This window comes from Centruroides sculpturatus, unplaced genomic scaffold, assembly GCF_000671375.1.
Source record: "Centruroides sculpturatus isolate CEXI.00-Female unplaced genomic scaffold, Cexi_2.0 scaffold100, whole genome shotgun sequence".
In the NCBI taxonomy this organism is placed as follows: Eukaryota; Metazoa; Arthropoda; class Arachnida; order Scorpiones; family Buthidae; genus Centruroides; species Centruroides sculpturatus.
In genome coordinates this window covers 230,664-243,591 of record NW_019384300.1, presented here as the reverse complement: position 1 = coordinate 243,591, position 12,928 = coordinate 230,664, and the positions used below count along the sequence as shown (strand labels likewise).

General features: G+C 27.1%; 1 protein-coding gene across 1 annotated transcript; it reads right to left on the bottom strand.

Moving 5' to 3' along the window:
• Positions 1–44: 44 nt before the first annotated feature.
• On the bottom strand, positions 45–11,211 carry LOC111637376 (8-oxo-dGDP phosphatase NUDT18-like). Its single transcript, XM_023382885.1, has 6 exons — positions 10,888–11,211; positions 5,155–5,345; positions 3,121–3,241; positions 1,141–1,375; positions 910–1,015; positions 45–764 (listed from the first exon to the last, which is right to left on the bottom strand). Exons 1-6 carry the CDS (start codon positions 10,988–10,990, stop codon positions 519–521), a joined length of 1,002 nt encoding a protein of 333 aa, XP_023238653.1. The 5' UTR covers positions 10,991–11,211; the 3' UTR covers positions 45–518.
• Between the last annotated feature and the right edge of the window lie 1,717 nt (positions 11,212–12,928).

The window sequence follows — 12,928 nt, the reverse complement described above, 5'->3', positions numbered from 1 at the left end:
GGATGTAATTATATAAATTGAATTATAAATAAATTGGAATGTCATTAAAAATTTACTTGTCAAAAACTCGCATATAATTATCAAATGTAAACATATAAAAACAATTGTAAATTTGCCAATCCACTTGAAGAAATCTGCCATTACTCCGCTGTAAATATTAATTTATTAATGACATTAGCAATACATCTTTGCTCCAGTGCCTCTATGTCTAATTTTTTTTTTTAATGGTTTCCAAATTGTTTTTGTATTCATATTGTGATTACATATTTTATTATATTAAATACATTTTGAATAAATTTTCTAATCTTTAAATATATTAGAAACTATAACTGTAACTTCATGTTGTATAATAAGATATAGTTTATTAAACATAGCATAAATTCAGAAATGGTGTTAGTATCTTAAAATTCATAAGACATTTTGAATGTTTTCCAAATCCCTATTCAAATTAATTGCTTTACTAGTCTCTGCAATGGTTAAAACATAATTGTTATCTCGACTATAGCTTGTGAAACATGTTACCGCTTCACCGATAGACTAATTGTCATATTCTTTTCTGTTCTTTTAAGCAGATCTTCACCCATTTCTCGACTGACTTCTAACCACGTAAATCCGTGATTGAGAGGTACGTCTTCCAGAGCATCCTTGCAGGATACCAGTATACTCAGACATAATCCGTCGTGTTCTTTAGGTGGATCACCATTGTGTTCCACCGACAATACTCCGTGAGGCTTGTGACTTGGTAAATCTGGTCCAAACAGGTACTATAAAATACATTGTAAACTATTACTCTTATTGAATAAAAATTAAATACCTTTTATATTTAATCAAACAAAAGTGTCCATTTCATTATTTTTAATATACAACTAAGGTTTTTTACTGGTAATTTTTCAAATCCAATGTTTTTACCTGAATAAACCTCCTTAGTACAGTGTGAATACTTTTCACTGGGTTTATTTCACATACAGGCAGATGAGCTTGCTGATTTTCTGATACTAAGACATGAATTCTGTTACTGTATAAAAATTATAAATCATTTTAATTTGTATTTTAAATTTTTACATCATTTCTTTGTTTATTCATTACCCAAATATTAGAAATAAGAATTACACGAGGCAAATTTGTTAAGAATGAACGTACTTTGTTCTTTTCCTTATAATGATTACTAATCTTAGCAGAAGGCAATTATGTGGACATAAGGCAGGCAAAATGGGATTGTGCCACATTCCATTGAATTTATTTTTGTAATAAGTTCTCGTCTTTTCTATTAGAGGGATAATGTCAAAAGCCCTCAAACTAAGCTGATCAATATCTTTTATCCAACTTGCCTGTAGAGATTCAGCATCTGCTTTGGCAACTGTTTTTAATTCTCCACCTTTTAAAGAGATCAAATATATATATATAATTAGTCTATCATCAAGTAAATAGCACAGACAGCATCTTTAGAATTTTACAAAAAATAAAATTCACACACACTTAAAAATCAATAGGCCCATTTATTATTTAGCATTGGAAATTTTGATATATTTTATGAAGACAGTTAAACAAAAATTATTCTATTATTTTGCAATATTTTATGTTGCTGCTACTTCACTTTATATTATAAACATTTATAAAATGATTACAATAGAACTCTGATTATCCAAACTGATTTGATCTGCAATGATTTGGATAGTCAAAAATTCAGATAAGTAGATTAACATGTAAAGAATAAAATTACAGGATAGTGGCACAGTATTGTATATGTACTGTATTTATTTATTTATTCATAAATGTGTGAGTAGCATCGTACAGATCTGTCACAGCAAACTACTTTCCATGGTAGAAGTGATTTGCAGTATTGTGTCACTATTTTTCTTAACATCCAAAACAGTAGTTACTCCTACACCGTATTTTTCAGCAATATGTTCCCAGACTCTCCTTCTTGCAATGCATTGATGATATCAACTTTTTGTGCCACGATAAGGATATGTTTTCATCAAAGTTTTGTTCACAGAAAATATAAGAGAATTACTGCGTGACATCAGTGGGAGAGAGAGAAAGGAGGACAAATGGTAGTTTGGATAATTGGACATTTAGTTAAATGTCCAATAAGAATTCTGTATTTACAAAGTATTCTGAATCAAAATTATTTTTTCACTGTATAGTACAAATTATTGGGGCATTTTCAGCTCTCAGGGTCCTGGCCCAATTTCTTTGAAAAACACTGTTTTAAAGCTTTGACACCCATTCTTAAATTTTTGTACATCTGAGTACCTCTTGTCAAAAAATTTTTTCCAAACTACCTAACTGCACCACATAGCAACTTGAGTAGAAGAATTCATACAAAATATATAATTTATTAGGAAATATATACATATAAATAATTTGTTAATACAGCATTCTTTCTTAACTCTTTAAACGTGAAACTGGCTTAATCAATTCGAGATGAAATCGACTAAAGGGAAAGTTGTTTGAATGGTTTTACTATACAAGTTCCCCTTGTAGCCTGAGTGGTAAAACCAATTTTGTCTCCAGGTACAGAAAAACGAAATTTTTTGAGGTTAACAGTTAATGATTCGTTGTGTCAGTGGTACAGTACATAGCTGAAAATTGCTACATACCCCATGACGCTCACATAGGTGAATGATATTCCCCTATGTGAGCCTCAACTTACTATGACAATTTTACTCATTATTAACATTTAAAATTTTGTATAAAACTGTCCTACCCTCATAATTAAGCTTTTTTCCACTTTATAATAATTGAAAATATGATATTTTATTATTAAAAACTTTTTATAACAGATGGTGCCACACATGCAGTTTTAAAAGTTGCCAAGAAAGTTAAGAAACTCATTGATGGACTTTTATTTTAAAGTAATAAATAAATCCTAGATATTAACTGAACATTTCTACTATGTTTTCAGTGGAAGAAATAAATATTGGTTAACTTTTTACTCATTGTACTGTGTAAAACTTCCAAAAAGATATTTTATAGATGTTTTTGGAATATTAATGTATTCTAAAATTTTATATTCTTTATATTTTTATATATATTTTAATATCAAAATTACATAGAAATTTCTTTCTTTTTTTTAAATCAATAAAAAGATATGAATAAAACTAAGTTAATATTTACCTGTTATGTCACCAGTTAATGTAAAACGATACCATTGTCCACCAGAACATTCTACACTAAGAAGAGTGGTTGGTTCAAATTGAAGCCCAGTTTCTTCCAATAATTCCCTTTTTGCTGCATCCTAAAACATTTTACCAAATTGAAAATTAAAATTATATGTAATCTTTAATTCTTATTGTTTTTGTATATATTTTAGATCTATTACAAATACTGTATAAAGATTTGATAGATGATTATTTGAATTATATACATTGTTTGTTAAAGTGAGTTTAAAATATGAAATTGGAAGCATAAACAAAAAATAAAAATAATCCTCCAACCAAAATGACTCAAAAGTTACAGGAAGTTGTGATTGCAAGTAATTCAAAATTCATTTGGATTTAAGTATGAAAATCTCATGAAAATTGAGAAATATTTATGCATAAAATATAAGCATATGTAGAAGCTTATAACATAATAAAAACTAATGTCTGAAAGTCAGAAAAACAAATAATAAGCATTCTTTCCTTATACAATACATAGTTATTCTAAAGCCTAAATTTCTGCTCTTAAAAATATCTTGTTCACAACTAAGTCTGCTACACTTTTCTTTCTTCTGTGCAAATGAAATAAACTAAACAGCACTTCAAACATTCAACTGTATAGTAATTCTCTGCTGATGTTAAAATTCCATCAAACTTTTTATTGTGATCTAGTACAATGTTATGATGCTATGTATTCTGTCTTATAAAATAAACCCAACATGATTTGTTTTATTGTAACTGTATTAGTTCCAGTTTTTGGTTTATATGTAAATTCTATAGATAAAACACCTTATAATTTCAGCAAAATAAATAATTTAATTGAATGAACTTAATGGTCATCTTCAGGTCACCTATCAAGATATATATTTTTGATAGATGACCTGAATATTCCAGGAATCAAATATGATAAAGAGTTACTTGCGATTATTAAATTGTATTGTAAAAAAGTACACAAGGGGACTAGAATGAATTAGAATTGAATGTTTATAATAATTATATTTTTCTTTTAAAGCTTATTTTTATAAGGCCCATTATTTAAACTCAAATACTAATTATTTTGTCAAATGTATGATTTAAAAGTTTTGTTGTATTGTTTAATAAGAGAATTTGTATTAATCTTATAATTCATATTATAATTTGGGTCAAAATGAGACTTGAGAACATATTTTTCTGTTTTTTAATTAAAAACCTGACATCTAAGAATAATTGCTGATTCCATAAGCATGGGAATATATGATGAGGCAGGTTATGTAAAGATTTTATTTTCATTCCAGTAATGCAGATAGAAAAATGCTTAAATATTAAGCAGCTCTTTTATAACATCTTATCTGAACATTTTTCTGTAGAATAATGAAATACAGAAATCTTTCATATTACTTTAATTATTTTGCTTTAAAAATTTTGTAAGTAAGTACGTTAAAAATTCTCTCATAAATTTATTTAAATTATCTTCATGTAAAATTAATATATTAAATAATATAAAATAATTTTTTCACATGTTTTTTTTCAATTCAAATCCCATTAAAACTTTGATGTTATAATTATTTGCATATTTTTTTCTTCTTTTTATATTGTTTACTTGGACCTCGTTTATAAATAGGACTTATTATACTGATGTAATTTCTGATTAGCAAAGAGAGGAAGTTATAGTCAAAAAGTAAAACAAAATATCTATGTTTTCAACTTAATTATCTCAAATATTGTTGGGTGTAATATCATTGTTTTAAAAGTTTACACAATTGTTATACAATATTGTAAATCTACTGAAGAGGAGTATACAGGTCCAAATGTACAGGAGTGTACAGGTGAAAATAAAGATTTTTTATTTTACCTTTTGACTAAGATTTCCTTTTTGATAATCAGAAACCACACCAGTATAATAAGTTCTATTTATAAATAAGGACCAAGTAGACAATATAAAAAGAAAGAAAAAAAAAACAATAAGGACATACGCACAAAAAGAATTGAATGTTAATCATTTAACACATTTTACTAGAAAATTCGTACTTACAACAATATTCTCTCCTACTTCCATTCTTCCAGCTGGTAAATACCATTCTCCAGCACATGAACTCTTTGCTTCTTGCATCATCAAGACTTCATCATCCTCATTTATTAAAACAACAGCAACAATATAAGCCACTGACTTTTTCACAATGGGTCTGTAATCAGATGATACCAAAGGTTCGACATTCTTGGATACTGTAATTAATAAAAAGAAAAAATAAATTTTAAACATAAGAATACTAATATACCGTATGTGTAAAATGTATATCGTACAGGAAATAAAGTTGTGTAATTTCTCCATACCCCGAGGGTGATCGCCTATTAGTATTTGTATGTTAAAAAGAATTATTGCAAATTAGATAAACAGTAATGCAAACATGTATTTAGTACATACAGAATGCAATACAATTGCCATTGTAATTTGCATATGACACGAACATTTCTCAGTTGGATCCAATTAATATGGTGACATGGCTGTTTTAAGCACTTCTGATCCAGTTTCTTTAGAGTCAATATAAAGATGTTTGAGAGGAAAAGTGAATATTAAAGTAGCTCTAAAATAGAGACACAACTAAGAAAAGTTTGCACATCTCTGAATTAAAAAAATAAATTTCCAAGAGAAAAATTTTGAATGATTTTAAAATAAAAAATATAACATTCTTCATTTAAAATTTTTGCCAAATAATTGTGATTTTATAGAAGGAATTTATAATTTAAAAAAATTATCACAAAACTTATTTAATTTTTAATTAAGTAAAGTAATTGATTCTGGTTATTTTGGAATCATGTTTCAAATCTTTAATTCATTTTTTAAAAATGCAATGTAGCATAGACAAAAACACTTGATCATTCAATATACTTTATTAAATTATCTCTTATATCAGTAAAGACTCATTTAGTACACTTATTGCTCATCATCAGTTGATTCTGTAAGGTGATGTACAAGATCTTAAAGCATAACTTTAAAGAGGCAATAATTGCTGAAAACATATCTTGATCAGTGTAAGAGATAATTGAATAAAGGATGTTGAATGGTCAAGTGTTTCATTTACACTATATTGTATTTTAAAAATGAAGAAATCAATTTTCATTTAAATTCTTTTAATACATACAGTTCTGACTTATGCATATCACTACTAAGACTGCAATTTCACTAGAATTGCTTTACAAATTTTAAGAAGAAAATTAAGTTTAACAGACCATTATTTAAACTAAATAAATCTGTAATCTAACACTTTCAAATGTTAGATTACTGGATTACACATCATCTTATACACCTTACAAAATTTAATTTACTTTTATGATAAAGTAGATCATCATTTATTTAATATAATAATTTTCTAGTTAACGTCTTCTGAATGAAAATTCAGAAGACTAACAGTGTAATCTGTATTTAAATTTTAATGAGTATCACTGAAGCTGTGAGGTTCCTCTTGAAAATAATACAAGATATGCAACTCTTCAAGCAAGCTTTAAGTTTGATGGAAGATGGAGTTGCATTTCCCAAGTTTCTAAAAAATATATGCAATTTCATAAATATTCTATTTGATTGTTTATTATTAAAATCTTATATAAAGATCAGATATAATTATATACTAGGATTTACAAATTTTCAAATGATTAAAGTATCATTTACATTTTCACTTCTTCCAAAAACTGGTTTTATGTAATGAAAATACACAAAATATACTCAAAACCAGTAAAATTAATAATATAAACATTTTTGTTCATTACCTATGATCATCTTCATGTATGTAGTAATGAATACTGAACAGAACTTTATATTTAAATGTGTTTGATTGCTTAAATGTTTGAAGTCGTTCTAACCACACACATGCACATTGGTACAATGTTACCAATCTAACATAGATATTTAATACCAATGTGCATGTGTACAATTCAAACTACTTCAAACCTTTAATTTTAAACATGTTTGATTGCTTAAAGTTGTTCTGTTCAGTATTCGTTACTATATACCTGATAATGTAACTAACCGAATAATTATTTCAAATACCAAATAAACAGCCAGATTATTTCTTAGACTATAACATTTAATCTAGTTAAATATTATTATATTTAACCATGTATATACATAAATAAACATCATGAAACCCGATAAATTTGTAAAGCCAAACCACCACTGGATTACATTGGGCTACTTTTCCAAAATTATACTTAATTAAAATTACTAAATAATTTATCACTAGAAGAAGGCATTAGGTACCATCTCTTATTAAATTTAATAATTATAATTAAATTAATATTTATTAACCAGATATAGCAAGCAGCCCAGAAGCCTGCGTCATGCCAAATTATTTAGATTAGTATGCAATTTGACAGGAGGTAGTATTTAGCATTAAAGAATCTGGCTGTTTGGTGTTTGAAATAATTTGTATTAACCTTTTTAACCTAGAAATAATATTTATTAAAAAAATGTTTATAAACATACATAAATGATCTTGTCTGATTTCTGTGTAAGATTTTTTAATAAAAAAAATTATTATAATACAGTAGAGTCTTGAAAATTCGGCCTAATGTGAACCGAAGGGTGGCCGAGTTTGTGAAAATGCCGGGTTATCGGGAATGGGGTTAAAAAAAAAAAAGCATGAGTGTTTCCTCAGAAAATACTGTACTGTACTTGTATGTATTGTTTACTTGAGAATACAACAGAGAATAAATTGCCCAAATACCCTCAAACATAGGAAAAGTACATCCTTTATGAAGGCATAGAGCCTTTACTACATGAAAATGAAAATTAATGAATACACTGTGTACAGTAATTTACCTGATAAGACAAACCTCAGAAAAATACTTTATGAGGCATAAAGCTGTCTATAATGAAAATTAATTAACTAAGGATTTTTTTGCCCTGCCAGGGTGTGGCCGAGTTATCCGCACTGCCGGGTTATCGAGTGCCGAGTTTTCAAGAGACTACTGTATTTATAGAACAATATGTTTCCTTACTTCCTTTCAACAGAGTTTAGCAATAACTATTCCACTTATTTACATAAGAAAATTTCAATGACTTCATTTAATAATTTAAGATTACTCTATCAACATTAAAAAAATCAGAATGAGATACCCTTTAAAAACAGTTTTTAATTTTTATGTCAATTTTACAGATGATATTTTAATGTTTATTTTACAAAGAAACTTTGGCAAATATCTGACATCACAGGAACTTTAAACAATTTGCATAAGTATAGGCAAAGAACCTATAAAGAAAAGTTGACTCTGCTAAAGCTAATTGTATTCTGGTGATTGTAAATGATGTTCAGAAGACTTCAAAAATATATAATGTATATATATATTTTTTCATTCAGTCTTCAATGTTGTATTTTGAAATGTTAGATTGCTATCTGTACTTTAATTAATAAATTTTGAAACTTAATTTTCTTCTAAAACATAGATTATAAACATTTTAAGTAGAGTTTATCAATAAAACATAAAATAACCCATTGTTTTCAATTTTGAACACAATATATCCATGATCAAAAACATTAAACATATTAAATTAAATGTTAAAACAACATTCAGATTTTAAATCTATTAAAATAAATATTTTTAGATGAATATTTTAGACTGTAATCATGAAAACGTGAATAAATTTAAAGTAAACAAAACATTTAAACAAATTGTCAAATTCAACTTTTAAAAATGCTTTTAAATAGAAATTTAAAAATCAATATATAAATATTAACAGAAACATGAAAATCTAAAAATGCTTAAAAGTTAAATCTAAAAAATGTTTAATTTTTAGGTTAGATTTCGTCTTTCTTGCCATTTTTATGCTGACAAACTTTTCTGGGTGTCTGACATTATATTATCATTAGATTTCTTATAAATTCATATTCTATCTAGAAATTTTCTTGATATTCTATCTTAGATATACAACAAGAAAATACAACCACTTAAAACCAGGTATATGTTAATAAACACTGTACATATAAATTGGTTATATCCAGCAAGAAGAAACTACAAGAAAGCAAATGTTTTCATCTGTGTTTAATGGGCATTGTCAGGCTAATCGACTTTTGAGTTTGAATGCAACTGTTAAAACGAACAGTTTGAACCAAAAAGTTACTAAAAATAAAAGATTGCCATTCAATGTTAAAGATGGATGACATGAAAGAGAAGAGGATTATAAGATTAAACTTTGTATATGACTTCCATGCAGGAGGGAAGAAGTCTACATCTCTAAAGTTGATAGCAGTATTTTTTCTTGCAGCTTTGTAAATTTCTGATTGTTCTAACTATGTAAACCATTCTTTGTGGGAGGTGTTATGTAACTTTTTGGTTTGAACCATTTGTTTTAACATCTGCATTCAAACTGCTAAAGTCAGTTAGCCTGATGATGCCTATTAAACATAGATAAAATGTTTGTTTCTTGTAGTTTCTTTCTGTTGGATATTGGCTATGTGTGCAGTGTTTAATAATAAGAAAAATATCATTTTTAAGTCAATTGTTCCTATTAAATGATTCTTATAAATGAATACACATTTGTAAGAACAAATGTGAATTTGAATACATATAACAGAATATAAACATGTTTATAATATTCTGTTATATTTGAAATGACAAGATCCATTATTATACATTAGTTCAAAAAAGACACAAGTCAAAACTGTCATCTTTGAAGTGTGATTCTTAAAAAATTTTATCTTTCTATAATTATACTGGATAAATAATTATAATACACAGCAACATTAAAACCAATATCATTGATTATTGCAATTAATATTCCAATAAATTTTTGATTTTCTCATCAGATGAAATTACCTATTAAATTTCTAATGATAATCAATATTAGGCTTTCTTCCAAAAGATTCCTGGAAAAAAGCCTAATATTGATTACTTAGTTAATAAGCAAAGTTAATTTTCAGGATATATAAATCTCTTAACAGAAATTACTAGAATATTAATAATAATTTAATCTACTTTTATATAATTTGCCAACATTGCTTAATCACAAAAGAAAATACTGATTTAACCAGTAATATTTTTGTTTCTTCACGGATTGTTCATCTACTTTGAAATGTCTTAAGCTCCAGGATTCTGTTTGAATCTTGTTCAATTCTTGTACTCAATGGTGGCTCCACAAATTTGGTATTTGCCTATTGCCAAATAATTGCCTATACTTCCCCTTTTATTTGCCACAAAGTACCAACAAGAAGTGAAAAATGGTAAATTCCAAATATTAATCGCAAGTAAATTGTCCACACTACTTGGGATTGGCCAAATAATTGCTCAACAATCAGAAAATACTGAATGTGTGGAGCCACTTTTAGATAATAAAGTGAAGGTAACTGTACAGTTTTGAGAGTTTGAATGTTTTTCTTCATATATTAATTAATAATACGTTGCCCTGTATTATTACGTCCATTTAGAATTTCAAAATTTGAACAACAAAATGCTAGAACTACGAACAATTGTCATAATGACGAGAGATGATAAATACAGTCACATACACCTTCTCTTATGTAACATCTTCAAATCACTTAAGAAGGTGATTTAAAGGTGTTAATCAAGATAAACCTGTTATTTACACTTCACTTAATGATGATAATGCCTGCATTATTTACAGATTCAATTTTACACATTGAATGTGGAAGAAAGATTTACAGAAATGAAAGTAATGAATGATTAAAATGGAATTTTATAAAGAATTTAACGTTAGGGAAAGTTTTCACGTGTGAAATTACATTCGATTAAATGCACGAATGAAGAAGAAACTTACTTAAATCCTCTATTTGTTCCGCCAAAGTATAGTCTACAGGTTGATCGGTTTCTAAGGCAACACCATTTATGATATTATCGAGATGACATTCAATTTTATCCATTTTCTTGAATATTATCGACGTAAGTTCATCACTTCCTTCGCAAACCTTAACTTATTGACGAATGTAATTAGAATTCTTTCAAAGATGACTGCTCACGGCAGGAATTTTCGCCTCGAGGTGTTTACTAGCAACCTTTTTCTACAAATGACTCATTATTAATAATAAAACTGCATTTAAGACACCGTAAAAATTCTTAAAATAACTCGAAAATCCCACGTGTCAAGTAATTCGTAAAAAAAAATAATCAATTACACACATATGTTAATTGTCAAATATGTCTTTATTGGACGTCGTTCGTTCGAAATATACAATATAACCAATCACGTGTTATTACGCAACGCAATTATGTACATTTTGACAGGTTTGTTATTTTAATGCGTACTTCCACTACCAGATGACGCGACGATTGGCGTGCGAATTCGAAAAAAGTTTTTTTTATGTATTATATGAAAAAAGTAATTGTAAAAATAATAACTATTTTATAAATTTAATTTTAAATTATATTAATTAATATTACGGCGAGGGAAATATAAATTCGTTAAAATTAAGGGCGTTGTTTCGGATGGAAAAAATTTATTGGGGCTCTGTTTGAGCGGAAGGTTCAAAACAAGATGGCGGAGAATGGTAAGTTATCGATCTATTCAGCTGTTGCAAATTTTGTCATAAATGTCACAAAAATAAACAAATCTAACGGTTTTGTTGACGTGTTAAGTCGTAATAACGTCTAGAATATGTTTATGATAGAAAATTCATTCGGGAAATTACTAGAGTTTATATTTCCTTTCCAATAGATTAGAGTCGTGTTTTCTTGTAAAATCCTGGTTTAATTCAGTTTATTTTAACTGTTTAAGCTATTTAATAAGTCAAGAAACAGCTTTGACTTATGTAAATCGAGAATTTAATCGTATATATAATAAGATCTAATTACTGTCATAAGAATCACACAGTATGAATTTTTTATATAAATAATTGCAAATGTTGGGTTGGAGTTACTTTTAGTTAATTTGTGTGTATAGACAAATGACCTAAAAGTGACTTCTACTAGTTATTATTATACACACTTTCTGTATTAATTTTGAAAATATGCTGAATGTAAAAACATTATTTAAAAAAATTACAATATAAATATTGTTAAAAATTGCAAAATCATATTATAAACTATTAAAATTCACAATGTGTTCGAAGCTTGTTGTCGTATTCTGTTGCACTTAAATCTTGCAACTGGACAGACAAATAACCAATTTTCTGTCGAGTTGCAGACAAATATGCTACACTAACCTTATAATGCTTTACAGTTATTTTGAAATGTAACACAAATGCAAACTGCAAAGCATTATAAGGTTAATGGAATATATTTATAATTAAAGCTTTGTTTATTGGCTGGATTTTATTTCTGTAAAGTTTTTTTGCCAAACTTTAAAAATAAAATTCAAATTTAATTTATATATATGTATACAGTAATATTTTGTAAATGAATAAAATATAGATTAATAATTTTTTTTATTACGGGTTTATTGCATCAATTTGTATAATACGCAGCAAAAATAAATTTTTGTTTTTTTGTTGCGTATTATAAAATTAATATACAAATAAAAAATTTCTATTTGCATTTTGTGTTTTTTAGTTATAACCTGTCTTCAGTTAGCATTCTTTATTGAGGGTTTTAAATAAATAAATAAATTAATTTATATAGTTTTGATTAAAATGGACTGCAATTTTGATCTATAAATTTCTGCTGGTGTCCATCTGTTTGTCTGTCCGTCCTTCCTTAATCTTGAGAACAGAGATGATTATTTCAATTCAAAAATTTTTTCCTGGAATGGAGTTAGTTAGATGATCAACATGACTTCATTGTTAACAGGAAAAGCATGATGTGCAGGGGAAGACAATACTAAAATTGAGAGCATTGTGTGAAAAGTTGCAGTCCAGCATTGCCAC